This window comes from Oryzias latipes, chromosome 9 (genome assembly GCF_002234675.1).
Source record: "Oryzias latipes chromosome 9, ASM223467v1".
NCBI classification, from domain to species: domain Eukaryota; kingdom Metazoa; phylum Chordata; class Actinopteri; order Beloniformes; family Adrianichthyidae; genus Oryzias; species Oryzias latipes.
The window spans coordinates 16,996,396-17,022,227 of NC_019867.2; the positions used below are offsets into that span (position 1 = coordinate 16,996,396).

Here is a 25,832-nt window from a genome sequence, read left to right on the forward strand (position 1 = left end):
GCAGCATTACTTGATGTCAGCAACAGAGGCAGTGGCATCGTTGAGAGGAAACAGGAGAAGAAGATGGGACGCTGACGGGACCACAGCCAGTGTGGCTATAACGAGCAAACTTAGTAACCCTTTTGGCTGGACTTTAATCACATTATTGTGTGTTTTTGTTTTTAGTGAGAGTGTTGAAAAATGATTCTTACAGTAAAGCCACTTCAAGGGAAGGAGTGCAGTGTTCAGGTTAGTTAAAAAATCGAACTCCATAATGCTAATTTGCACAATCAGCTAGCCGGGTATATCTGTTAGCCGCTCAGCATCATAAGTTTTTTAAAGTGCTTTGAATAAAGTGAACATAAATTTAATTTATTAGTGACTGTAACTCTAACACTAACCAGTACTAAAGATGCGGTTGTACATATACACACCCGTTTATAGTTCTAAAGCAGCTTTACCGCAGCTAGCATGTTAGCTAATTTAGAAATGCAAGACGAAGAACTCTTTCTGTCTGAATCATTCTCGCTGAGGTCACGCCCAGCAGCTGAGTGGAAGTTGTTGTTACTCCTTACTTGGTGCTAATGCAGTAAAGAGAAGTGAGTAAGGAACCGCGGTGTATTAGAGGACTTTGTTTGGTCAGCGCGTTGAAACAAAAAACGGTGTTGGTATTATTTTACAGTTCAGCAGTTATATTTGCTGCTCCTGGATGTGCCTTTGTGTCAAATCAGTTAAGACATACAGTTGCATGAAAGCAGCATTATGAACCTGCTTCTCTTATCACAAATTTAGAATTGTATATATTTTTCATTTACATAAAGTAATCATTTTAAAACTCCACAGCACTTCATTAACTTTTTTAATTATGTAGTTATATATTCTATTTATAATTTTTTTTAACCAAAACATTTTTTTGGTTTTGTGTTGTTCTTATTTTGAGTACCGTAGTACTTATGATCATGTTTTTTTTCTTTAATGCCAACTTTAAAGTGTAGCGGTAATTACACATTATACATTATATATGGCTGTTCTTCAGATTAAGTCAAACATGTGCACTTAAAATTGGTCATACAAAGCCATTTAAGACATCTATTGAATTAGATTTTAAGCCGAGAATTTTATCCCAGACAAGACAGTGAGTTTTCGGCACATTTCGAAAAAAATACGAAGGCTTTGAATAAACAATATATTTGTAATTGTTTTGAATTATTGTAACAAATGTTTTTGTCTTGAGCTGATAAAACGTTTTCACAATAGGTACTTTGTTACTTTATTACATAAAATGAATTATTTATTTTGCCCGTTTAATACTGTTTTTATGTATTCATTTTTTTTATTATTGCATCCTTAGAACTTGTTTTCCCCGCAGTCTTTCTATACCAGTTGACTCTATTGTTCTTGTTTAAATTACAGTTTAAGAATTTGTTTTTATCCCACAGGTGACAGAAGATGAAAAGGTTTCCACAGTGAAGGAACTTGTTTCTGAGCAACTCAACATACCAGCAAACCAGCAGCGGCTGCTTTACAAAGGAAAGGCACTGGCAGGTAAAATTTGCCTACTACTTTTTTTTCTTTCCTTTATACTTTTGTCAGGTTCATAATTTATCTTTCTGTATGCCCTTTTTTCTTTCAGATGAACACAGACTTAGTGATTATTCCATTGGACCAGAGGCTAAATTGAACCTAGTAATCCGTCCTGCAGGAGAAAGATCTGCAGCCTCAGCAGTGACTGGCTGCAGCAGCAGGAACATGGGAGGACTGTGGCAGACTGTGTCCACTATACTTGCTAGACACTTCAGTCCAGCAGATGCAGCAAAAGTTCATGAACAGCTTATAAAGGTAAGATAAGTTTTTATTCATGGTTTCCCAAAAGTTGTAATGGTTAAAGTTCTGTTACTGCCTTTCAAACCCACTATATAAATTATATTACAAAACGAATGTCTATTTTAACTATTTAAAATAATTTGTCATGTTGTGAGCTTGACAGTTAAGCTCCTCTTTGTTATTACTAAACTTTGTTTTTGTTTGTTTTTAGGACTATGAACGTTCACTTCGACAGCTCAGCCTGGATGACATTGAACGACTAGCAGTGCGATTGCTTCACCCTGACAGCGAGAGCATGGACACCTCCTACATGGACTAGCATTGGAAAACCTAAATCTACTTTGTATGAATAGATTTAGGAGAAACTACATGTTTGGGAAAATAAATGTGAGGCCATTGAGAATACAATGTGTGCCTAATCAGTGATTATTGATATTGCTGACTTGTGTCAGTGACTAATGTTTATCTCAGCAATAGGGCTTTCTCATGTGTGTTTTCTCTTCTATTTTTAATATTGACACCATTTGTTGAAAGACTAGTTTTTTTTGTGTAAAATCAAAACACAAAAACATTGTTTCGTGCTAATGTTGCTTGATTTCTGGCTGCTGCAATTCCAGGCAACACTAACTTCCACTTGAGACTATTTATTATTCATGTCAGCGTTGAATGATGCCTGTTTTTATTTTATTTTTTTCATTTAAACGTGGGATAAAAGAATACACACATCTTTTATTGTTCAGATGGCCATTGTGCGATTTGTAAATATTGTTTATATATGACGACAATAAAAGATCAAGAAATTACTACGTTTTTTTGTTTTTTTTACGTTGTATTGTGAGAAATAGTTGTGTTTTGTGTAAATATTGCCGGTTTGGAAACAAGGAGAAGGAAGACTGAAGAGAATGTCGCAAGGCGGGACATTTTATTTTACCGCTGGGCGAGAACAATTAAGGGAGCCAATGAAGCAATAGCAAGACACGTGATCTATGTTTTTTGACCAATCAGGTGGGTTGCCACCAACGCTCCGCCCCTCTTTCCAAGCATTTGGTCTGTGCTTTATGTTCTGGTTACTTGTAAACCAGCTCCTATAAAATGGTGTATTTTAAACATATTTAGCATAATTTAAAGTATGAAACATAGAATAGTCGGATAGGGGTGGATATATTCGTAAACACTGAAAAGGTAAGAATGTAATATCGGGTTTATTTATTTATTTATGGCCAGTAAGCTAATGTTAGCATGAAGCTAGCAGCACATACTGTACTTCCTGCATTCATCCAGCGAGCGTTAGCAGATAACATTTATTACCTCGGACTTTGTCGATAACAAATGTCTAAAATGTACGTGCTGTCACCTTTGCTACCGGCAATCAATAGTTAATTTTAAATTTCAAATCCCTTCAAGCTAGTAAGTAGTACATTGTATCCGATGTTGGTCGAGTTGAGGCGTTGAGTCCTCTCATCATGATCATCAGGACCACTTCTCCCTGGAGAAAAGCCTTAGTAGGATAGCAACGCGCCACAGAGGAGGAAAACTGAAGATCCTGTTCCTTAGAGCTAAGCCTAAGGTTATCAATTAAACATGTTAGAGATGGTTGCATCCATGAAGCAAACAGCCTTGTTTCTCGTTGTTGAGTGTCTTGATGTTTCTGTTCACATCCCTCATGTGTTCACCAACAGTAGGAGAGACGACTGGAAAGATGGAAACTTTGATTCCCACCATCAACCGGCTGCAAGAGGTCTTTCAGACGGTCGGGACAGAGATCATACAGCTGCCTCAGATAGTCGTGGTTGGGACTCAGGTCAGTGGATGGAAACCAGAATTGGAAAACTGAGTGAAAACAATGTTGTGTTTGTACACTTATCTTGTCTTGATTATTGGATAATCATCCAGAGTAGATGTATACTAAAGTATGGTTTCACCCAGTTCAGGGTTCTAGTTAAAAAGTTCTTTTTAAATTAAAAATAGATGATGTCCTGTTATTACTCATGTGCTGTCGTTGTTTTTATAACAGAGCAGTGGAAAAAGCTCAGTGCTAGAGAGCCTGGTCGGAAGGGATTTTTTGCCTCGGGGATCTGGAATAGTCACAAGACGACCCCTTGTGTTGCAGCTCGTCAATGTTGCTCCACAACAGGAAAGGCTGAAGAATGAGCATGGTAAACAGATTATGACTCAATGATAACTCAATTCGATGTAAAACACTTAGGCTTATAATTCTCTCACAGCATTGAGTTATGTTGAAATCTTTCTATGCACTTCTCTCTGTCACTTGGTTTTGATACAGGGTTTTTCTGAACTAACACATTTTCTTCCTCTTTTTCTTTACTACTTTTTAGGAAATGGGCTTAAACAAAATATTCAAAACAGCTACACAGGTCACTATATTTGATCTGCATGAGAAAAAGTTTCTACTTCTTCATGTTTACCATTAACCGTCTCACTCATTTAGTTAATTCAGTTTATTTTCATTATGTTTTTGCCAAATCCTTTTTTTTAAATTCATATTCCATTCTTTTATACTTTAATTCTTCATCCCTGACACTTTTATGCTCTTATTTTCTATTCAGGTGTCAAAGCTGAAGAATGGGGCACATTTCTGCATTGTAAGAACCAGGTATGTTCATCATTTTTATTCTTGTTATGCTTCTGCTTCCTTTGTTTTGCAAGCTTTCTGATGTTTGATGGGTGTGCCTTTCTTAACAGATCTTCACAGATTTTCTGGAAATTCGTAAAGAAATCGAAGCAGAGACAGAGCGCACTTCGGGGGACAACAAAGTGAGAAAAAGGCTTTTGTATAACCTTACTGACCTGCAATATTTTGGTTTTACATAATAATCATGTTTTCTTTTCTTTCTTGTTTTCCAGGGAATCACTTGTGAGCCCATATATTTGAAGATATTCTCCCCCAAAGTTCTGAATCTCACTCTGGTTGATTTACCTGGAATTATCAAGGTGAACTCAGTAATCTGACAAAAATGCAATTTTTTTTTTTATCTTTACTTTTTGATTTGTGCAAACATCTGTATCTGCAATCCATGTTCATTTCATCCAAACATCTGCCTGGGTTTAATGTTGAATGCCTCTTGTTTTTGCTTTAGGTTCCTGTTGGAGACCAGCCAGAAAACATTGAGGCTCAAGTGCAAGAGATGATCTTATCCTTCATCTCCAATCCAAACTCTCTTATCCTCGCAGTATCCCCTGCCAATTCTGACTTGGCCACCTCTGATGCTCTGAAATTGGCACGTGAGGTTGATCCAGATGGTAAGACATTTTGAATACAATCCCTTTTTCTCTCTCTGAGGATTTTTGTTAAAATGTGCTTCTTGCATAACAAATCTAAATTTTAAATTACATAATGTTCAGGACTGTCTCCGTGTGTTTTTGGTTGAGATATTTCTCTCCAGTCCAAATGCTCCTGACAGTCACTTTGAAAGTCCTCGTTCATGCTGAGAACTTGCAGGTCTGATCCGTAGATTTTGGGTTCTTCAGGTCGTCGAACGCTGTTGGTGGTCAGTAAACTGGACCTGATGGATGCTGGAACTGATGCGCTGGAGGTCCTCCTGGGGAGAGTCATACCTGTAAGGCTTGGCATCATCGGGGTGGTCAACAGGTGTGAAAGAAATCATACATGTTCGTCTTATTTTAGCTTAGTCTACCACATCAGCCTTCTATGAAACCTCCATTCCTGTCTTCTTTTAGGAGCCAGCATGACATTAATACTCAAAAGAGCCTGGAGGACTCGATTAAAGACGAGCACGTTTTCCTGCAGCGCCACTACCCCTCACTCGTATCCCGAGCGGGCTCCCGTTACCTCGCAAAAACTCTTAGTAAACTGCTCATGCACCACATCAGGGACTGCCTGCCAGAGCTCAAAACACGAGTGACAGTACTCATTTCCCAGTACCAGGCACGACTCAACAGCTATGGTCAACCTGTGGAGGACCACAGCGCCACTCTGCTGCAAATTGTCACCAAGTTTGCCACAGATTATTGCAACACCATAGAGGGAACAGCCAGGCACATCCAAACATCTGAGCTGTGAGTATCACCTCACTTGATTGTCTTTTCTGTTAAAACAAATGTCTCAATGATGATGAACAGTCTTCATGTTCACTAGACTCCGTTTTTGTTAAGGTAATCCCTCCTGACCACCAAGAAAATGTTTTTTTTAAGCCAACTCAAATGTAATTTTGACTGAAGCGTTTAATTTATTGAAATGTTCTTAGTTTAAAAGTAATTCCAGCAGAACTAATAGAAATGGAAAAGAAACAAACTACCTACCCAAAGAAAAATATTGAATTAGCTCAAATTGAGACCTCTGATAGTTAGGGGGGGAGTTCCCAGATATCTGCAGCTCACACTTCCTGTGCTCCTCACTCAATCAGAAACCTTTGAATCATTTATAATCTTGCCACTAGAGGTTCTATAGCTCACCCCAGAAGCAACTGTTTGCTCAGCCAAATATGGTCAAGGCTTTTTGGGCATCCATCCACATTTAAACCATGCCACTGTTGCCACTGATCATACCAGCAGGACGGATAATCAGGCTGATTTTCAAAATAAAACATGAGTGGACTCTTCACTTTTTTTAGTGAATGAAAGCCAATGAGAGCCATCTTTGACAACATTTTAACAGCATGAAAAGAAATCTTAAATCTTCCTAAATAATCTGAAATTGTTCAAAAATCAGATGATATGAAAGAAGATTTTAATCATCACAGTCAGCTCCACAAATACTAAAGTATCTGTGCAGGTTTTCACATAAAAAATGCAATAAATGTTTTTCTGAAATGGAACATTTTTCAAGAGAAGAAAATCTAACAAAAATGTCTTTAAACTGCTAGAATTGTAGATCCATAATTGACCCTCATATTTTTTCATGGGATAAAACTGAATTTATTTTCTTTTCCATGAAAAAAACCCCATCATACTTCAAGTACTTCATATTGAAGTAAGCTTTTTATGCTTTAAACATATTCTGTTGTTAATTAAAAACATTCCTAGTTATTATAAGTAGCAGAACATAGTTTTTACTTATTTATTACGTGTATTGGCTTATTAAAAGCTAGGTTTTAGTCAGCACTTCATTCATTTTTTTTTTGCCTCTTGGCTCACAGAATGAAGAAGATAGTAGTTTCCTGGTAATGTAGTCATAAACTGAAGGATTACAAATAGGTCTTGGCACCTCATTCTTCCTGCTATCTTTCATCAAGACAATTTCTTTTTTTACTGGGACAAAATATTGACCTTTTGTTGTTGCTTTTTTCCGGTTGGTTGTGTTAAATTTGGGCTCAATTAACCTGAATGACTCAAAGCACAGTAAAGCAGCAGTGGTGCCTGAGCTAAACTCATCTCCTCTGCAGCTGTGGAGGTGCTCGGATCTGCTACATATTCCACGAAACCTTTGGCCGCACTCTGCAGTCTATCGACCCTCTGGGAGGCCTGACTGACCTGGACATCCTCACCGCCATCCGCAACGCTACGGTGGGCTTCCTCTTCCGCTCATCTAATGGTCCTTCAATCATTTTGTTTTTCTCCTTTCAAACACAGTTGAATTCAGGTATTAATGGGTTTGAACAACATGCTGCAGGGTCCAAGGCCGGCTCTTTTTGTACCTGAAGTGTCGTTTGAGTTGCTGGTGAAGAGGCAAATAAAGCGCCTGGAGGAGCCCAGCATGCGCTGCGTAGAGCTCGTTCACGAGGAGCTCCAGAGGATCATCCAGCACTGCTCCTCCTACAGCACACAGGTCAGCTGAGAGAGGAAGATCTCTGCAAACAGCAATGATGGGCGGCACAGTAGTGCACTTATTGTAATGCCATTACCATAAAACACAGCGCTTTTTGTGTCTATAGGAGCTTCTTCGATTTCCCAAACTGCACGATTCCATAGTGGAAGTGGTGACCGGATTATTGAGGAAGCGCTTGCCAATTACTAATGAAATGGTCATTTGTACCTTTGCTAAACAAAGGCTTCATTTTTTTGTAAATAATTGGAGGTGACTGATTCTCGGCCTTTGTTTATTTCTTTTAGGTGCACAATTTAATTTCAATTGAGCTTGCCTATATCAACACAAAACATCCAGACTTCACAGATGCAGCACAGGTCTCAGCATCTGTCAACAGTCAGCAGGTATTTTTACTTTTTTTTCTTTTGCTTTTCATTTGTTCTGCCACCGTAAAAATGTGGGAATACTAATAAGCAGGCTTGATTGACTCTAACTTCTTGGATTTTTGGTTTTCAGGCAGACACTCTGGACGGCGGAAAGCACTGGAAGACTGAGAAGACAGTGGAGAATAAAGCTCAAGTGCCAGGCTTTGGCAGTCCCAGCAAAACCCAAGCTGTCAACCTGCTGGACACAGTGAGTTTTGGGATTAGTAAAAAAGCAAAAACATTTCCAAGGCCTTTCAGTGCCACATGTTTTTTTCTTTTCTCCTTTTATCAGGCGGTACCCATTTCTCGCAAGTTGAGTGCCAAAGAGCAGAGGGACTGTGAAATCATCCAGCGTCTCATCAACTCCTACTTCCTGATTGTCCGCAAAAGCATCCAAGACAGGTTCAATTTGACCCCAACAGATCTAGTCATAATCCAGTCCCAATGAGATTATGTCTTTCAGTTTCTGTAACATAGTTGGATTTGTGTTTTTTGCAGCGTACCCAAGACGGTCATGCACTTCCTGGTGAATTTCGTGAAGGAGCATCTGCAGAGTGAGCTGGTGGGTCAGCTTTACAAGCAGGGCCTGCTGCAGGAGTTACTCATCGAGTCTCAGGAAACCGCTCAGCAGCGGACCGAGGTCGCACAAATGCTCGAGGTACTAAAGTATAAAGCCCTCCACATTTTCTTGCTGGTATCTGTCAATTTACCTGCCCCCCCCCCCCCCCCCCCCCCCCCCTATTTTTATTTTCAGGCACTTAAGAAGGCCAATAACATCATCTCTGAGATCCGGGAGACCCATCTTTGGTAGCCAGAGGAAGCTGACGAGCCTCTTTGTTTGTGGAGAGCTTTATGCGTGTTAAAGTGTATGCGAGTTCTCTGTGGAGGATGTGTGCCGCAGTAGTTTCCTCATAGACTAATGAGCACATTAAGCCGGTACTTTGTCTCAACAGATCATGTTCAGCGCAGTGGAGCTGCTGCTGTTCCCTCTAATGTGTGTCGTTGGAAAAATCAATTCCAAACTCAGGCCAAAGGTGTTTCTTAGAGGTTCCTCCTGTGAAAATCATAGCCACAAACATAGTCCTTTTAGCGCCACCTTATGAGAACATTCCTGCTTTAAGTGTGACCTTGTAATGTGTAATATTTAAGGATGTGTTTACGCTGCCCTTTTCCATGTGTATCCATGAGCTGGGCTTCTCCCTGGACCCCTTTGGCAGGTACTTGTGCTAATATGGATTTATAGTTTAAACTTTCATCACCTTTTGATCATTTAGACAGGGAAAAAAAAGCGTGCCAGTGCTGACTGCAGTGCAACAGTGAAGACTAACTGCAGTTATTGTCCAGAAAGTAATGGATGGGTGAAACAAATAGTTTTTATTAATGAATAGAGCTGCATTGGTCAGTCATATTTACATATCAGTCCATTTGTACTTTTGGAGGATATTGCACTTTTGTGTCATTAACAAGACATATTTTTGGAATTCTTGAAATAAAGTGGAGAACATCAGATCCCTTCATAGACACGTTTGAGTATTAGTGAGCTGTTATGGATGACATATTCTAAAATTAGAAGTATTAAAGAAGTCGGACTGTTTAATATTTATTCCTTAAACAATTATACGTCTCCTGTAGAAGTTTGAAGGTTCATGTAATGTTGACTATTTTTCTGCTGGAAAGACAAACTGCCTCCAAGAATGATCAAAATTGGTAAATCTACAATCCTTACTTGATTAAAGCCATTTGTGTCTTTGTCATATTTTGTTTGTAATATGTTGCTTGATTAAAAAAAAACGTCTATTTATTTTATGGTGCTTTTACTTTGAAACATTCCTTAATGGATCCATATCACTTGTTGGGTTTCTCAGGACGACCTGCTCTGTAGCTCTGACATATTCTGTGTTAAATGTGTAAAAGCATTGCTTTAGTGTGCACGTGTGTGTGTGCATGATTTAAGCAGTGAATGAAGGTTGAATTTGTTCTATTGTACATTTCTTTGACAATTGCCTCTCAGTTCTTGCTTGCCAATATTTGTGCTGTTTGCTGAGTTCATTAAAACGTGAACAAAGAACGATGCACCACCTCCTCCAGTCTGTTTGATTATCCCAATAAAAGAAAAAAGTCTGCAGCTGAGGCCATCAAACCCGATTGTCCTCCACTGTGGTGTTGTAACAGATACGATTGGCCTCAAGTCATGGATCGTAACGCTGCTTTCAGCAGGTTGGATGGATCTGTGCAGACGAGAGCGTCTCCACCCGTGGATGTAACGCACTCGGATGCTCGCCATGCAGGCTCATCCGCTGTTATCCTTTTGTGTTTGACTCGACACTGCTGCAGAGGAAGCACAGCCTCACTTCAGTCATCAGATGATGGATTATTTAATGACCCCTTGATGTCAAGCAATCCGAGTTAATCATGATTTAAAGCTGAGGAACTGTGTGATGGATGTGACACGGGGAGCGTGGTCATTAATGTTGGATGAGTGTGGGTGGGTGGGCGCTACACCCCCCCGCAGAATGCATCTTTTGACACAGTAAAGTGAACTCGATGAGTCAACCAACCCATGCTGCATTTTACAATCACATCTTGATTGTAAGTCACGCTGCTGCACACAAAAAAAGCATCTTTAATCCATCATTAAAACGGCGTCTTTCGTCCAAGAGGCTCAGAATGAAGATAGAATAGAAGTTGGTAAACTCACATCAGATGATTATTTTAAATCACTTTTCTCCCCCTTTGTGGCTAGTTATTCTGTTCTTCCTCCTTTCACACACACCCCACCGACTGAGACTGGACCAGACCACAGCAAATGGTTTGAGGGGGCTCGGGCGCAGCGCTCAAAGAGAAACGTCATTTTGGTGAACCATAAGTGATTGAAAAAACAACCGCTTCCTTTTAAGTGGCGTTCATACAAGGATTTAGAACCAGCCGTTGCTCTGCAGACGTCCAGCGACAGAGTCCAGAGTTTCTTTGAGCCGCTTTCCCTCCTTGTGTTTTCCACACCGTTGAGTCAGCCATCGGAGCAGGCTGAACAAAGCCACAGGACAGGAGAGAGAGAGAGAGAGATAGAGGGGAGCTTCTGGGAAGAAATGTCTCTCACAGACTCTGTCTCCTCGACAACCGGGTAAGAAATGAGGGGAGGGAACCACAGAGAAGGGGAGAAAAGACCGATGTGAATAGAAGCAGAGGCGGACGTCACACCATAAACCGCACCAGGCGATTGCTGCTGAGTGATGGAGGAAAAGTGGATTTTTTTGTGAAGCACTCTCTTGGTCACAGCTCCATATATATATACCTGCATTGCTCTCCTCATGAGTTATCAACTATGCAAACAAGCACTTTCTAATTCATCTTTCTCTCACCTCAGTGCATGGACCTGATGAACCTCAAGATCACAAGTTTAGTGCCATAAAAGTGGACCAAGCAGACCTGACCTGATCACTTCACCTGGGTTTCTTCTGTCATCATCACCAGGTAAGTCTTTCCTCAGTGGTGCGGACATTTGCTGCTTTTGTTCTTGGCAGCTTGATGAAAGCACCAAAAAAAAGTCCAGAAAATTGCAAATAAAAAAGCTGAAAGTAAGGACAATTTGGATTTATTGTAAGTTATATGCTGCCTTTAGGGGAAAAAAATACACTTTTAGTCATTACACACCTAACAACAAACATTTTACCTTAGCAAATGATATAAATGATGTAAAATATATTACATTTTACATCCCCATCATGATTCACCCACTTCCCAGAGAGCTTTGCTGCTTCTCTACTATAAGCAAAAATTCATCAGTGGTGAGAAAAATAATCGCCTCCGCTGGATGCTATGTGATAGTGGCAGTTTGATTTCAGAGTGAAAAGAATGGAAGGCACAGTCTCCGTAAACAGCGTGCTGGGTACTCATGCATAATATATTATTCATAGAACACTGCTGGTGAAATCAATGCTTATTTAAATGGGGTGGTGAGTTTACATCAAACTGAAGATGTGTGTGGCAGGAGCCAATGTGTGGTATTCATACCGGATGAGATGGAGAGGAGATAAATTGACGACAAGGGGGCGAGTTACATGTTGCTGCCACCAACAGTGAAGGTCATCTATTGCTTTAATGGAACAGATGGAGGTCTAAAAAGAGAGAAATGTGGATTGAAAGGTGGAAAAGGTCAAGACGATGAGAGGGGGAAGTAAAAAGAGGACTGACCGAGGAGAAAGACATGGAGAAAGCTCAGGCAGGCATCCTTAAATTTCCTGACTCACCAAGCATAAAACACAAAAGTTTGTTGTTTTATTTTGTTAGATTTGTCAATATTCAACTTGACTCTAGCTTTATCGGATATTTCTGGATCAGCATTACAATTTTATGGAATAAAAAAATAACTTTACCAGTTTACCTGTGTGCCTTAAAACACCCAAAGTGTGTAACCACAATGAATGGGTTATATTTCTACTATAAAAATGTTTTATTTAACACAGGATGCCTGATGTTTAGTTTAGTTCAGTTTTTTCCAGATGATGCTGAGAAAGCAGTTGATGTGTTTATTAGTTTGATGTTTTCCCAAAACACAGGGGGACAGAGTTTACTGCCTTGTTTGCAAAATCTCACCTGACCTTTGATATACAGCAATGCAAAACTAATGTGCTCCGTTCTACACAAAACTAGCTTCAATATGGAGGGATTTTAGAATAATTTTCATGGTGAAATATCCGATTTTACCTAAATTATTCCAGTTTCTTGTAATTTAGCACCAGCCCTTATTGAAATAGCACTACCGCCGTGCTCCATCATGGTACGGAGTTAAAAGCTTTTTTTTTTTTTTGCAAAAAAACATCCATAAGAATGACATCACCAAAGAACAACAAATTGTCCTCCTGAAGTCTTCTTCTAAATACTGTGGTGCGGAGAAAGACCAGTCAACCTCTAACTAAGAGATTGCGGGTTCAGCTCTCGCTTTTCCTATGTTTCAAAGTGTCCTTGGGCAATACACAGAACCTCACATTGCTCCTGGTGGTCTAGTTTGCACCTTTCACACAGTGATGGCAGCTTTGCTACCATCACTGTGTGAAAGTGTGTGTGCATGGGGGAATGGCACTTGTGACTGGAAAGTGATTAATAAAGGTAGAAAAGACTGGAATTCTGACGTTAAAGCAACGTTGATGTTCCAACATGTTTGAGGATCAGACATTTTACAACGTTGTTCTTGAAATGTTGTTTTATCCCTTTTAATATTTTCCACCAAAGCGTAATTGCTCTGATAAATTTGATTGCCTCTTAGACTTCTTTACTAGACTAAGCTTTATGTTTAAATAAAACCCTCTGCACAAGTATTTGTGTGTCAAGACAATAAAACATTAATGGGGTTCATATTTGTCATGACGGTACATCCATATAAGCATTTGTGCAGAACTATATTTACAGGGGAAAAGATGCAGTCAAGGGAGATTCACGATTCAACAGCGTTTTTGTTTGGAAAAATCACAAAGCGAGACTACTGAGACGGCAAAATTAGGACTCTGCAGCACAAAAAAAAAGATTCTTTACATAAAGCTGCTACGCTCTCGTCAAGCAGGCAGGTGGAGCGTGGCAGCCCGAGCTGCAATTGTTCGGAAAAAAATAAAAATATATAAAAACGGCCAGGAAAATAAATAAATAAAGCTCCTCTGGCAGCTCAGTCTAACTTGGGGGTTAGACAGGTTATCCAGAAAACACACCATACATTATGAAAGAGTAGGCTCAGTTTCCAGCAGATTCATGCAAGATTTGATATCTCACAGCCTGCACACATATTCCAGGACTCTGTCTGTGTTCATCCGCCTCAATTCTGAGAATCACAAATGAATAAAGAAGAACACAACCCTCTCTTGCTAATAGGAATACAAAGAAGAGATGGAGATGGAGTTTAGCTCCATAAATGCACCACATGGGATGACTCTGTTGGTAACGTGCACTGCGCGGGTTTTCAATCCTGTTTTCACTTCAGAAATAGATAGCAATGTTTCCGCCTTCTGGTATCATGCTGATACTATGCTGCAGTGTTTGCAGATGGAATCATTCTAAGTGCATAAAGTGAAACGTGTTTGCAGATGTGTTTTAGCTTTGGAGTCATCAAGAAGAGGTGTGCATCACTGTGCGATCACAGCACTACAGCACTAATCAGTCTCCTGGTATTCGATCATTAATGTGCGCCAAGTTTGTAGATTTGTGCATTTTGCTAAATTACCATCTAATCATCCAAATTTACCAAGAAATGCAGCTGTGGGGACGTTCCCCTGTTTTTCTCAGCTCCAACTTCTTTTCACTTTTGATTTGACTGGTTTGTTGGTGAGTGCAGCAATAAATGTTGACTGTGGATGCTTTAATCTCAGTTATTACCAAAGCTTTCACTCCTTTCTTCTTTCATTTCTGCTCCCCTCATCATATCACTGTTCTGCATGGTTCTGCTCATTTTCTGCTGATGAAAGTAGTATTATCAACAGAACAAAAAGATAGAGATGAAATGTGACAAGGTAAAAACAAAACAAAATCTATTCGTCAGAAGCACTATCTGTATCAAATCCATTTTGCCTGGTTTCATTAAAAAAAAAAGCTGTTGTCACGTATTTCTAAATATAATTTGCTCTCTGCAGATAACACGATGAATGTGTCACATTTATTCTATTCTGAAAAACACATTGGAAGAGTCCATTGCTTCTAAGCCACAAAAGAAGGTAATCATGCAAAAACAAAAACAAAAATAAAATAACGTATTTTGGTGGTACAGGTTAACACCTTTAGAAATAAAGGCGTAATCTTTTAGAGTAAACACGGGAAATTCATAATAAAACTATCCTTTGCCTTCTAAAAAGCCAGATAGATTTGGTTCAAACTACTTCTGCCTCCTATTACAAAATTTGAGGTTACCTCTAGGTAAAAAATACTGCTGCATAAAAAACAAATATTGTTCTGTTTGATGAATGGCCCACAATTGACCTCGTTTTTTTTTTTAATATTCCATTTAGTGCGGAGCTCTCTGGTTTTCAGCTTTACAGGCTTTACTGTTTCTAAGATAAAAGGTTGAAAGTGAAGGCATAAAATAGTCTCGTGGATAGTTCCCATAAAAGCTGCTCTCAGGGTGAAAGCCTTGGTTTTTAATGATGCACCGTTCCACACATCCACGATTTGCTTCATTATCAGTGAACAGCAGCCTGACTTTGCTGCACAATGACCACAGGAGGTGACTTTGTGTTGCAAAAACAAGCACCATTCTGCTTCTTACCCCTCCATGATGCAAGATTTGGGCAAACAGCACACAGAAAAACGCCTAAAATTCCTTTGAGCTTCAGGGCTTGTAATCAAAGGTCTCATAATAATTGAAGAAATTATTCTTTGAACGTTTTTATTACAAGCTCACACTCAATGATGGATTTCCACACGAGCTCTGGAGCTGAACAAGGGAATGTTACACAATAAATCAAGATTCTGTGTCGTACAAAGCTGACCTTAAAGCTTTTCTATAAAGACGCGAGATAAATTGCGCCCTCGCAGCCACTAGAATAAAAACTGTCTGCAGTATCGTGGAGTGTGGAGCAGATGGGTAAAAAAAACCAAAGGGAGCCCATGAACAGAATTTGTGGATGAACTCAGAAAAGTGAAACCAGCTCTTATTCTTTGATTCCCATCTAGTGCTTCACTCAGCCTTTTTGTCAGTGATTAGACAAGTGGGAGGATTTAGGTTGAGTGGCAAGACAGCTGCACCTCCACTCCTGACAAGTGAGGCAGCCGTCAGTGGACGCTCTGCAGGTGAAAACGGCAGACAGAGTTGAATCAAATTGCAGCTTTTAGCTTGAAACGCCTGAGGCACTTGTGAGCAGCATTTTAAAAGCAGAAGCCTGCTGGAGAATGTGACCCCCATCACCACCACCACATGTTTTAGTCTTGTCCATATGGGTTTGCCAGGGTCCACACCTGATTGACTTGATTCTTTCATGCATGCATGCACACCTTTTGAAGTGTTTTTTTGTTCCAGGTTTGGCTTCAGCTGAATGCTTGTCTGTTTGGTGCTCAGCTTGAGCCAGAGCTGCCTTGAACTCAGCAATGATCCAGTGGAATGATGTGTCTCTGGCAGGTGCTGAGATGGAGGCAGATGATGAGCCACTGCTGTTTCAGGCGAGCTGGGGAAGGGCTGAGGAAGAGGAGGAGGATGAAGTGATGCATGCAGCAGGACAGAGTTGCTCCGCTGGGAAGGTGGGGGTTTGTGGGGTGTGGAGGGCAGCGGGCTGGATTTACACACAGCCGTGGGCCAGTGGATTGGTTTTAGGGGTGGCCATCCTGCTGCCATGTGCCCTCTTTGCCTACATGCTACTTTACTGCCCCCCGCTGGACATAGACCTGTCTTACAGTGCCTTTGAGGTTCACAGTCACTTCTCCGCCGAGCGCTTTGATGCCCTTACCATTGCTGTAAAGACTCAGCTCGGGTCTTGGGACAGACGCAGGCGAGATGTCGATTATTCCCAGTCCGAGGCTCTGCAAGAACTTCTGTTGGGGAAGCTGGGGAGAACAGGGTGGCTCAACAAGACCCACACTCAAATAAACAGCACTTCACAAAGTGGTAAAGACCTGAGAAAAAGAGCTGCAGCTTATCAAGACACAAGGACAAAGCCGGATTTGAGTCAAAGGGAGCTGAGACTACAGGTTAGAAATTCCAGCTTTTCCCTCAACAGAAGACGCAGGTTTGCCTCCAACTACTACATGCAGAGCCAGGCTCTGTGGAGGATTGAGCTGGTGTTTGTGGCTCAGGGGAAAGGAAATCACAACATCTTTACTCCTGAGCGTCTGCAGACGATTCACCAAGTGGAGCATCTGCTCATGCAGCACCCTCAGTTTCATCAGTTCTGCTGGAAGCCTCTGGAAATAACGAAGGACCTTCCACTGGGACCATCGTACTGCTCTCCCCCCAGCTCCGTCCTGTCTTACCTCTATCCCAGCGAAAGAGGGGGCAAGATATACTACGATGGCATGGGACCAGATCTGGCTGACATTCAAGGCAAGCACAGCTAAATTCTTGCTATTATAAAAAATTAAGCTGACAGTCTAACTGGAGTGCATTGCTTTGCCTTGTATGGACTCTTATAGGTTCTCTCAGTCTGGCCATCACCCACCCTCAGTTCTACTGGTACGTGGATGAGAGTTTGACACCAGAGCATCTTTCTTCCTCTCTCCTCCGCAGTGAGATCCACTTTGGAGCTCCTCTGCCGTCCTACTATTCCCTGCAGGACCGAGCGGACGAGCAGAGAGCGCGCTTCAAAAACTTTGTGGTTCAGTATGCAGACACTTTGGCCAAGCAATCCACCAGGTCAGAAACTTAGAAACCACCCGACCCGAAACACTCTCATTCTCTTTAAGCATTGATATTCTGGATTACAGTCATGATTTTCATAGTTGCTGCACAAGTTAGTTGATAGCTTTTGTGTCTGCATCCTTTGCTACAGTCAAGTGAAGGTGCTGTATGGTGGGACGGAGCTGTTCGATGACGAAGTGAGACACACCTTTTACAACGACATGATGCTCGCTGTCATCAGTGGAGCCTGCATCACTGTACTAGTCTACATCCTTACTTCTTTTTCAGGTACGGCATTCTCAACCCATTTTTCTATCTCGTTTTTTTAAGTTTAGTTACACAGAAACGTTCTTCTTTCTTTGAAGTTTTCCTGACGTTCTTTGGACTGGTGAGCATTGGACTGAGCTGCTTGATGGCTCTTTTCCTATACCACGTGGTGTTCGGAGTGAGGTACCTGGGCATCCTCAATGGTGTTGCAGCCTTTGTTATTATCGGTATTGGTAAGTTACCTGAGGCAGCACACATGACTGTATTTGTGGAAACGTTTTTGGAGCTATGGAAGTCACAAAATGTGTTTTTGGTGTTTTTAACATGTTCTTGTGGCATTTTGGATGGAGGACATTTATAAAGAAAATTGAGCTTAAATTTGCATTGCTGTATATTTCTTCATTCAAATCGCTGTGGATCAGAAGCAGACAAAAATGCAGTTTGAAAAAGATTCTTGGTATGACATAGAAGCTACAACCAGCGGGCCACAGGCTCCCTGCTCCGCTCCATTCTGATGTATTCACTAGTAGATGACAAGATCCATGGATGTCTTTGTTTTCCTCAGCTGAGCTGGGATCTGGCTCAAAACTATTCGGCTGGATAGTGCCAATATGGCTCACCATTTTTGTTGGGGGTGTGAGGGTCTGTAAACTAGCAAGAAGGCCTGTAAACAGAGGGATGTAGGGACAGGTTTACTCCATGCCAATAGTCCCGCCCACAACTCAGAGTGCGAATTTCGCCTGCGGCTCTGCAGAAACGATGTCCTTAAAAATGACACAGGTTGATTGCAGCTATAAACAGCATATTTACCATTAAAAGACCACTTGAGAGGCTTTTAAAAATGGATCAATATATTGAGTGGAATTTCAAAATGTTTTTGAGAAATCAGTGCAAAAATATTCATTCTTTGGTTATTCATTTCTTTTGAAATCAAACGATCCATTTGTTGACATTTTATTGGCAAATGTGTTTATTTTTTAAATTCATGAGAAGGTGTTTAATTATTTTCTGTAAAAAAGACCAAGAACTTTCACGTTTTTCTTTGTAGAATGTAATAAACATATAATCCTTAAACAGTAAAAAAAAGTGTGTTTTCCTGTGTAATGATGTTCGTATGTGCCAGCACTCAGACACTTGTGTGGTCTCCTCTTCTCTCAGGGGTGGACGATGTGTTTGTGTTCATCAGCACCTTCAGGCAGGCCTCTCATCTGCAGCAGCCTCGGGAGCGCATGATCTACACGATGAAAACAGCTGGCAGAGCCACGTTCCTCACCTCCTTCACGACCGCAGCTGCTTACGCCGCTAACACATTCTCTCAGGTTATCTGGGGGGAGGGGTTAAACACAGCATTTAATGGGGTTATTGCAGAAGGGTGGACTGACACTTTCTCTGGGAATGAATGGAGCTGCCTTGCTTAGGCGATAGCTGTTTTTACCTGATAACTCAAATGCTTCAGGATCCTTCATCGTGTCTTCCGTTTCACCAACACCAGATCCCGGCCGTGCATGACTTTGGGCTGTTCATGGCCCTCATTGTCAGCTGCTGCTGGCTTTGGGTGTCCATCATGATGCCGGCAGCCCTGTGCATCTGGACTCAGCACGTGGAGCCTCATGAACACGGCTGGCTGAATTGGTTAGTTGTTGTTCATTTTCTTCAGTGTGTGAGGTTGTGCATGCTCAGTGACAGCAAAGAGATGGAATTGCTCTAACCTAAACTCTTTTTCCTTTAAAGCGTGAATCTGTTTCCAGGTTTGTCAACAAGCTACAGCCCTTTGTCAGATGAGGATGGTGATGTGGCCTTGCTGTCAGTGGAGATGGAACCAGGTCTGATTACCATCTCCCTCGCAGTGATTAAGGGAGAAAAGGCCATAAAACACTGCTGTTAACTCCAATTTAAGACCCTTTTTGCTTTGTCTTGGGTAGGTTTCTGTGATGCAGAGGACGATGCAGCCATTCTGTCTCTTTCAGTGGAGACTGATGTGACCCCTCCAGGAAAGCAGCATGTTGGGGTGGTGAGCACAAATCTCCAGTGGGGCCTGAAACACTTGGTGGCCGAACCGGCTGTGAAGCACAGAAAAATGGTATTAGGTAAGCATTCATCTAAACTACCAAAACAAAACAAATTAATGTTAAGTTGACACATGTTGTTTTATATTTGAAGACAAAAAAACGAAGAGTTTTTTTTTTTTTTAGCAATTTGACCAATCGATTTGTAATATTTGTTTGTATCAACCCAAAAGCAAGAGTGGTTGCTTGTTCTAAAGCTTGCATCCCTGCTCGTTCAGCTTCCTCTAAACTGCTTAATCTCCTCCATCAGACTCTTGTTATTCATCACTGTCTTGTTGCCAAACCCAGGCGTCTTCCTCCTTGTTTTTCTCCTATCTGCTGGATGCTGCTGTCTCCTGAGACCGGCCACTCGTGCGCCTCTTCTCTTCCGCAAAGACACAAACCTGCAGACTCTGCTGGCTTTGCGGAGCAACCTGAGCGGCCAGGGCATCTCCTGTCCCATGTGCTCAGGTGAGACGGTAACCATGAAGGTGATTTATAGGATTTATAGGTGTGATGCAATATCTCACTGACTTGTTTCATCCTGCAGGCGTGTTCATGGAAAAACCCCAACCACTCCACTCCCATGCTTCCTCCTTTCCTTTTAGGTTCTCAGCGCATCAGCATGGCCCGACTCCAGCAGCAACCCCAGCTGCTCCTCAGAGCTTTATAAACTCCAGCATAAACCAAACAGGTAAACGAGAACAAATAAAAATATTTCTGCATTTACAACCACAGCTCTCCTGATGACAGTTTTGTTCTGCCTGGATTTTCTCAGGCTCCTTACTGACAATTTACATATCAAAGTTAGACCAGGGAGTCTCTACAACAATATACAGTTTTTCACTCAATGCCAGCATTGAATCCCCTTGGAAAATCTGCAGCACGGATCACGAGGAGCTGTCTTCGTTCCAGGTCAGGAGGGGAAAGGAGGCAACTTCTGTACATTTTCTTATAGCTAATCATGCCAAAGAAACCCAAACAGATTGTAATGAACTCATTTTGTCTAAATAGGCCTTTAGTCAGCCGCAGAGCAATTACACCACCAGAATGACAGTGTGTGTTTCCCATGTGTACCGCCCGAACCCCAGCTGGATGATCACATCTGGTTCATGTGATTCTCGACACGGTTGGACGCGGGACTTTTCCTTTTATGCAGCAGCTTCTCCGCAGCGGAACAGCAGGTGCAAAACGATGACGTATCTATCTACATCTATCTAGACAGTAGCTTGTGACTTTCAGGTGTCATTTTAGCCATTTTCATCCCCTCAGGAGGCTGTACTTTGCTCAGTGTCGCCAGAGACCTCATCCCAGCAGAGTCTGTGTTAACACTCCTGGATGTGGATACTCTTCTGGACCTGATGGACATTCACGTGGAAGCTTTTATGTTCCTTTCCCCAGTGGTGAGGGTTTTTTTCCCCACAACTTTTTATTTAAAGAATTAGTCTTAATAACACAGCAACTTCAATAATACTAGTTACATTTTCCTTATAAAAAGATAAAAAGCAAGAAGGAAAGAAAAGAAACAAAAACTGTATTGTATGACATTTTACTCAAAACAAGTATCTGCACTCAAACAAAAAGTTAAAATAATAATCACAAAAACAAAACTTAACAGTGAACATTGCCTCACTTACATGATACCGTCACAGATCTCCTTAACAAAAGCTTTTAAGCTGAGGTTGCAAAATTCCATTCAAGTGGAAATCAAAAATCTGTTGAATCATCTGTTAGGTCTAATTTTTGAATATAATTAATAAAGAGTCCCCTAATTTCCTCAAAAAGGGGTTGTTTGCTTTTATGAAGATACATTATTGTTTCCAAAGGAAGACAGTACAACATTTGTTTTAACCACTGATTTATGCTAGCTCTGTTCATATTTTTCTATATTTTAGCCGTTAAGAAGCTAATATCAATAAATGTACTCTCTGTATTAATAAAATTATGTTTCACTGGATATATAGTCAAAAAAAATAGGGTAGGGCTCACTGCAAGTTCTTTTGAGATTTTTTTTTTCTATTGTAATTTTAACTTCTTCCAAAAAGATTTGTATTTGGTGACAGTCTCACATGCAATGCTTCAATGTGCCTTTAAATCCACATTTTGCACAAACATCTGGTATATTCTTATTATATTTATGTATTTGCACTGGTGTAGTATATAAACGCATTAACCATTTAAATTGTAGTATTCTCAGTCGAATGTTAATAGACAGAATGAATCTTACAACATGCCCTTGTCCAATCATTTTCATTAATATTTAGTGTTAAGTCATCATTCCATGATTTTAATTTATCATTTGAATTCTCTTAGGTATTAGATATCAATAAGTTATAGAGGTCCGAAATTATGCCTTTTCTTAATTTGTTTTTTATCATCTGGGTTTCAATCTTTAAAGTTTAAACTTTATCTGATATGACAGCTCCTATAAAAGAAGTCCTAAAAGAGTTTTGCTGATGCATGAGTGACAGTGACAGTCAAGATGATATTTTTACACCACAAATGCAGTAAAAAGTTTTTCTTCTTGTTCTATTTCTGAAGATCCCCCCCCTTCTACAGTGAATAAAACATCTAAAACATCTGGCTTCAATCCGTGCAGCGGCGGTACATGCGGCCACCCGGCAGTGCGCCCTTTGGTTGACACTGGGGCCATGGTTTTTGTCGTGTTTGGGATACTGGGGGTCAATCGAACTGAACATAAGGACAACCATGTTATTGGCGATATGGTGAGTTTTTCGTTTTGAATCCTTCCTTGTCCCTGGTTTGTGTACATTATTTCATTGTTTTTCTCTCTTTGCTGACTTGTTCTTTTCCCCTTAAGGGCAGCATAATACTGGATCCAGACTTTGATATTTTTAAGGAGATGGGCCATCTTTGCAAAATCTGCAAAGCTGTTGGTGCAAACAGACAGCTTGTGAAGCCAGGAGGAGCCCAGTGTTTGCCATCAGGTTTCATCCCTACACAGTTTCTTTAAAGCTAATGTCCTGGGGGGTACAAACCACACGGTGGTTTGATTTCGGGGAATTTGCTTTTTAGTGATCAAAATTTGCAGCATTTGCTAATGTAACTTCAAATAAACTGTTAAAAAGTTCTGAATGGCTTAATAAAAGACACTAGATCGAATGTTAATGGAAAAACATTCAATTATGGAGTACAAAGAGGGTTTAAAGAGGGTTTTTAGTCTTTCATTTGTCCTTTTTAGGCAACAAGCTCTCTTCTGTTTTGCCTCTACTCCATCCTGATTGTCAGTCTCTGCCTGAGCCCAACCTGCTGCCGGGGCAGCTCTCCCACGGAGTGGTGGGAATGCACGGAGACAAGGTCCGCTGGCTGTCCATGGCCTTTGAATCGGTGGGTCTCTTCAACTTTCAGCTTTTTATGCTCCAAAGGCTTTCCAGCAAACCACCTCTAATGACTGACTTCTGCTCTCCCCAAGACCACATACAAGGGCAAGTCCTCTTTTCAGACCTATTCCGACTTTCTCCAGTGGGAGACCTTCATCCAGGAGCTGCTCGCCGGCCTCCCACAGTCTTCTGCCCTGCAGAAAGGCTTTCAGACATGTGAACACTGGAAACAGATTTTCATGGAAATCATAGGTGAGTGATATTTCCACACCGAACATGTGAATACATTTAGTTTTCTGCTGTGAAGAACAGGAGTTTGAATCTATTCTTGAAATGTGTGGGTTTGCAGGTGTAGAGAGTGCCCTCTGGAGTCTGCTGCTATCACTAGCCATCTGTGTGGCGACTGTGTCGGTGTTCACTGCACATCCTCTGCTGTTGCTCCCAGTACTTGTAACTATTTTAGGTAGGGGGAAATCATGTTTTCTAGCATGACTGTGTTGTGATCTGTTGATGCAGCTCTGGGTTTGTGCTCTTCAACAGGAGTGATCTGCCTGGTTGTTGCCATTATGTACTGGCTGGGATGGGAGATGGGAGCTGTGGAGGCGATTTCCCTCTCAATCCTCGTCGGATCTTCGGTGGATTACTGTCTGCACCTGGTGGAGGGATATCTGCTGGCGGGGGGCATCACTCCCTCTACAGCTGCTCATGATTTGGTATGCAAGACTGTCATGGAGTTTCTGACCATGTTTTTATATTAAACATGACACTGATTTTTTTTTCCACTCTCCTTTTCCCTGCAGGATCCTTCTCCTTTGGCAAGGCAAAGGCGAACTCTGCAGGCAGTGAACCATGTGGGCGTTGCCATAGTGTCCAGCGCCGTCACTACAGCAATCTCCACAGTCCCTCTGTTCTTCTGTATCATTGTGCCTTTTGCCAAGTTCGGTCAGATTGTGGCCATCAACACAGCCATCTCTATTTTCTTCACCCTGACCATAACCGTTGCCATGCTGGCCAGTGTGGCCCCTCCCCACTTCAGCAGACACCGGCGTGCTGTGCTTAAGGCCACCCTGGCTGTGATGGCAGCTGCAGCCCTGGGAGCTCTTATATGCTGGGTGGGAAGACAGCAGGGCGTATTGGCCTGGCTGTCGATCAGGACATAAACTCTGCAGTCCATCCAGCGGGGCGACTCCTCCTTGATACTGACCTTCGTTCCGAGTCAGCAGGAATATCAGACCAAGAAGTGATCTTGTACTTGATAGCACAAAGATGTCAGAACCACTTTAGGGATTATCAACTTTTTATCCAACCAAGATTTTTTTTTAACCTATTTTAATGAGTATTATAGGAGCAATTCCTGCCTGCTCAATGTTTCTGGAGTGTTCCTAAATGACACTATGATGGCTGACCTTTCTGGATTCATATGATGAAACGGTTTCATCTTGAATCGAGTCTTCTTCACATTTGTATCAACTTTTTAACATGAAAGAGCAGCTGCCTGTTCTGACAGAACGCAGTGCTCTGACGTCTACCATGATTCTGTGTTGCTGGTTCACACAACATCACCTTGTCTTGACTTCAATGTGCCAAATAGTGGGATCAGACTATATTTTACTGTAACTGTAGCCAATTTAAACAGTTTCATGCAAAATGTGTGAACGTTTTGTTTTGCTAACTAAACTCGCCGATACTGCCAGCGCCTCACACAAATTTTGCCCCTTTGTTTGCGTTCATTTATCATTCGCTGTTCCTGAGACCTCTCTTCTCCCCCTCAGGTGTGCCCCCACCGCTCGACTCTTAAATGCGGTCATGGTAAATCACTTTGTTCAGTTTAGAGCTTCACTCAAACAGCCATTAGTAGTGTTTCCTGTCAGTGAAGGTGAGGGCCGTCTGTCAGATCACAACACAATTATGGTCGGAGGACTGACTCTGGTCTTTTTTTTTCTGTACGTGTTTTATGTGAACGTTAAATAAATCGGGGGCAGCAAACCCTTTGGTCTTCTCTTATAGCTCAACACTCAGCATTTGTGTAGCAGAATTGGATCAAATCTCAGTCAGTGGGAGAACCGCAGCATCACATTTCTGAGTTGCTATTTATTACAATTGCCTCAGTAAAGTGTAAATTACAGTATCACATTTATATATTCAATCAGCATAATTAAACAACAAAATAAAAATATTAACGTTTCATACAGATCCAATATTTTTTATGTCTGTAAATGAGTAATGTGTTTAGTAAAAATGTTAGACCTGGCCTTTATCATATTACACAGCTAGCTTTTAAGATTTTCCAGCTGCAGTTCCACCTATTATCTCCACTTTTATGACATCACACCAATCCAGTGAAATGAAATCAGCTTCTATTTAGACAATTTAGGACCTGTTAAGTGCACTCTTACCTCTTGTGCTATCTTAGATGACCCCACCCTTACATTGACGTGTTATCTCTACCATGACAAAGGTGGATAAAGGTGGAAAGATTTCATGTAATCCATGGACACCAGTGAAGATCACAAATCATTGAAGAAAAAAGGTTCAGCGCACTGTCTAGTGGGTCTAGATGACCCAACTCCCAACATTAAGGTGCCTAGGATAGCACAAGGGCAATGCTGCGTTACCTTTTTGAGATGTCCACTTTATGGTTTCACAGTTCAGATGTAGTGATTCGAATCTGTCCTACAAAGAAAAATGGGTCAGACAAACACTTTTGGCAGTCTGCCACAGGTTCACACAATGTGGTGGAAGAATAAATGATATAAGAAAAAAAGCGAGCAACAAAATGTATTCAAACATAGACCAGTGGCTTTACATTAGAAGGTTAACTTTAACAGTACTGTTCCTTCGTGCCATTATAAGTGCAGTTATAACAATAAACACCCAGGCTCATTTGGTTCTTGGGGAAAGTTTTAACTGCATCAAGTAAAA

At 41.2% G+C, this 25,832-nt stretch overlaps 3 protein-coding genes across 6 annotated transcripts; all 3 read left to right on the forward strand.

Annotated features, from left to right (window-relative positions):
- The first annotated feature begins 32 nt into the window (after window positions 1–32).
- On the forward strand, window positions 33–2,606 carry ubl4a (ubiquitin like 4A). The gene is made up of 4 exons (XM_004072480.4): window positions 33–228; window positions 1,419–1,524; window positions 1,613–1,818; window positions 2,015–2,606. The coding sequence occupies exons 1-4, from the start codon at window positions 181–183 to the stop codon at window positions 2,120–2,122; spliced, it is 468 nt and encodes a 155-aa protein (XP_004072528.1). The 5' UTR covers window positions 33–180; the 3' UTR covers window positions 2,123–2,606.
- Window positions 2,607–2,821: 215 nt separating this feature from the next.
- On the forward strand, window positions 2,822–10,026 carry LOC101169210 (dynamin-1-like protein). Of its 4 annotated transcripts, none has more exons than XM_020706045.2 (18): window positions 2,822–2,985; window positions 3,486–3,604; window positions 3,818–3,959; window positions 4,140–4,178; window positions 4,371–4,417; window positions 4,507–4,578; window positions 4,669–4,755; window positions 4,902–5,064; window positions 5,293–5,413; window positions 5,503–5,841; window positions 7,167–7,287; window positions 7,394–7,549; window positions 7,656–7,745; window positions 7,834–7,932; window positions 8,045–8,161; window positions 8,246–8,355; window positions 8,452–8,611; window positions 8,708–10,026. In XM_020706045.2, exons 2-18 carry the CDS (start codon window positions 3,503–3,505, stop codon window positions 8,762–8,764), a joined length of 2,022 nt encoding a protein of 673 aa, XP_020561704.1. In that variant the 5' UTR covers window positions 2,822–2,985; window positions 3,486–3,502; the 3' UTR covers window positions 8,765–10,026. The 4 variants fall into 4 exon arrangements, with proteins under 4 accessions (XP_020561704.1, XP_004072529.1, XP_011477624.1 ...); XM_004072481.4 differs by having other exon boundaries at window positions 2,823–2,985; window positions 3,483–3,604; XM_023958558.1 differs by lacking the exon at window positions 2,822–2,985 and adding an exon at window positions 3,114–3,370 and having other exon boundaries at window positions 3,483–3,604.
- A 592-nt stretch (window positions 10,027–10,618) lies between these two features.
- On the forward strand, window positions 10,619–24,896 carry disp3 (dispatched RND transporter family member 3). Its single transcript, XM_011479324.3, has 22 exons — window positions 10,619–11,074; window positions 11,318–11,424; window positions 16,046–16,963; window positions 17,053–17,272; window positions 17,409–17,545; window positions 17,623–17,757; window positions 18,683–18,843; window positions 19,017–19,156; window positions 19,256–19,347; window positions 19,447–19,611; window positions 19,879–20,040; window positions 20,120–20,263; window positions 20,348–20,484; window positions 20,584–20,753; window positions 20,842–20,972; window positions 22,111–22,295; window positions 22,391–22,517; window positions 22,772–22,917; window positions 23,003–23,162; window positions 23,260–23,373; window positions 23,451–23,623; window positions 23,711–24,896. Exons 3-22 carry the CDS (start codon window positions 16,054–16,056, stop codon window positions 24,068–24,070), a joined length of 3,969 nt encoding a protein of 1,322 aa, XP_011477626.1. The 5' UTR covers window positions 10,619–11,074; window positions 11,318–11,424; window positions 16,046–16,053; the 3' UTR covers window positions 24,071–24,896.
- Window positions 24,897–25,832: the final 936 nt, after the last annotated feature.

Bases quoted from the DNA above. Each gene is read 5' to 3' on its own strand.
- disp3 (XM_011479324.3), top strand. From the start codon at position 16,054: ATGGAGGCAGATGATGAGCCACTGCTGTTTCAGGCGAGCTGGGGAAGG. The intron at 17,758-18,682 runs GTAAGTTACCTG...CTCTTCTCTCAG, and splicing joins CTTTGTTATTATCGGTATTG to GGGTGGACGATGTGTTTGTG. The intron at 22,518-22,771 runs GTTTCATCCCTA...TGTCCTTTTTAG, and splicing joins AGCCCAGTGTTTGCCATCAG to GCAACAAGCTCTCTTCTGTT.
- ubl4a (XM_004072480.4), top strand. From the start codon at position 181: ATGATTCTTACAGTAAAGCCACTTCAAGGGAAGGAGTGCAGTGTTCAG. The intron at 229-1,418 runs GTTAGTTAAAAA...TTTATCCCACAG, and splicing joins GGAAGGAGTGCAGTGTTCAG to GTGACAGAAGATGAAAAGGT. The intron at 1,819-2,014 runs GTAAGATAAGTT...GTTTGTTTTTAG, and splicing joins TTCATGAACAGCTTATAAAG to GACTATGAACGTTCACTTCG.
- LOC101169210 (XM_020706045.2), top strand. From the start codon at position 3,503: ATGGAAACTTTGATTCCCACCATCAACCGGCTGCAAGAGGTCTTTCAG. The intron at 5,065-5,292 runs GTAAGACATTTT...TGGGTTCTTCAG, and splicing joins ACGTGAGGTTGATCCAGATG to GTCGTCGAACGCTGTTGGTG. The intron at 7,288-7,393 runs GTGGGCTTCCTC...AACATGCTGCAG, and splicing joins CCGCCATCCGCAACGCTACG to GGTCCAAGGCCGGCTCTTTT.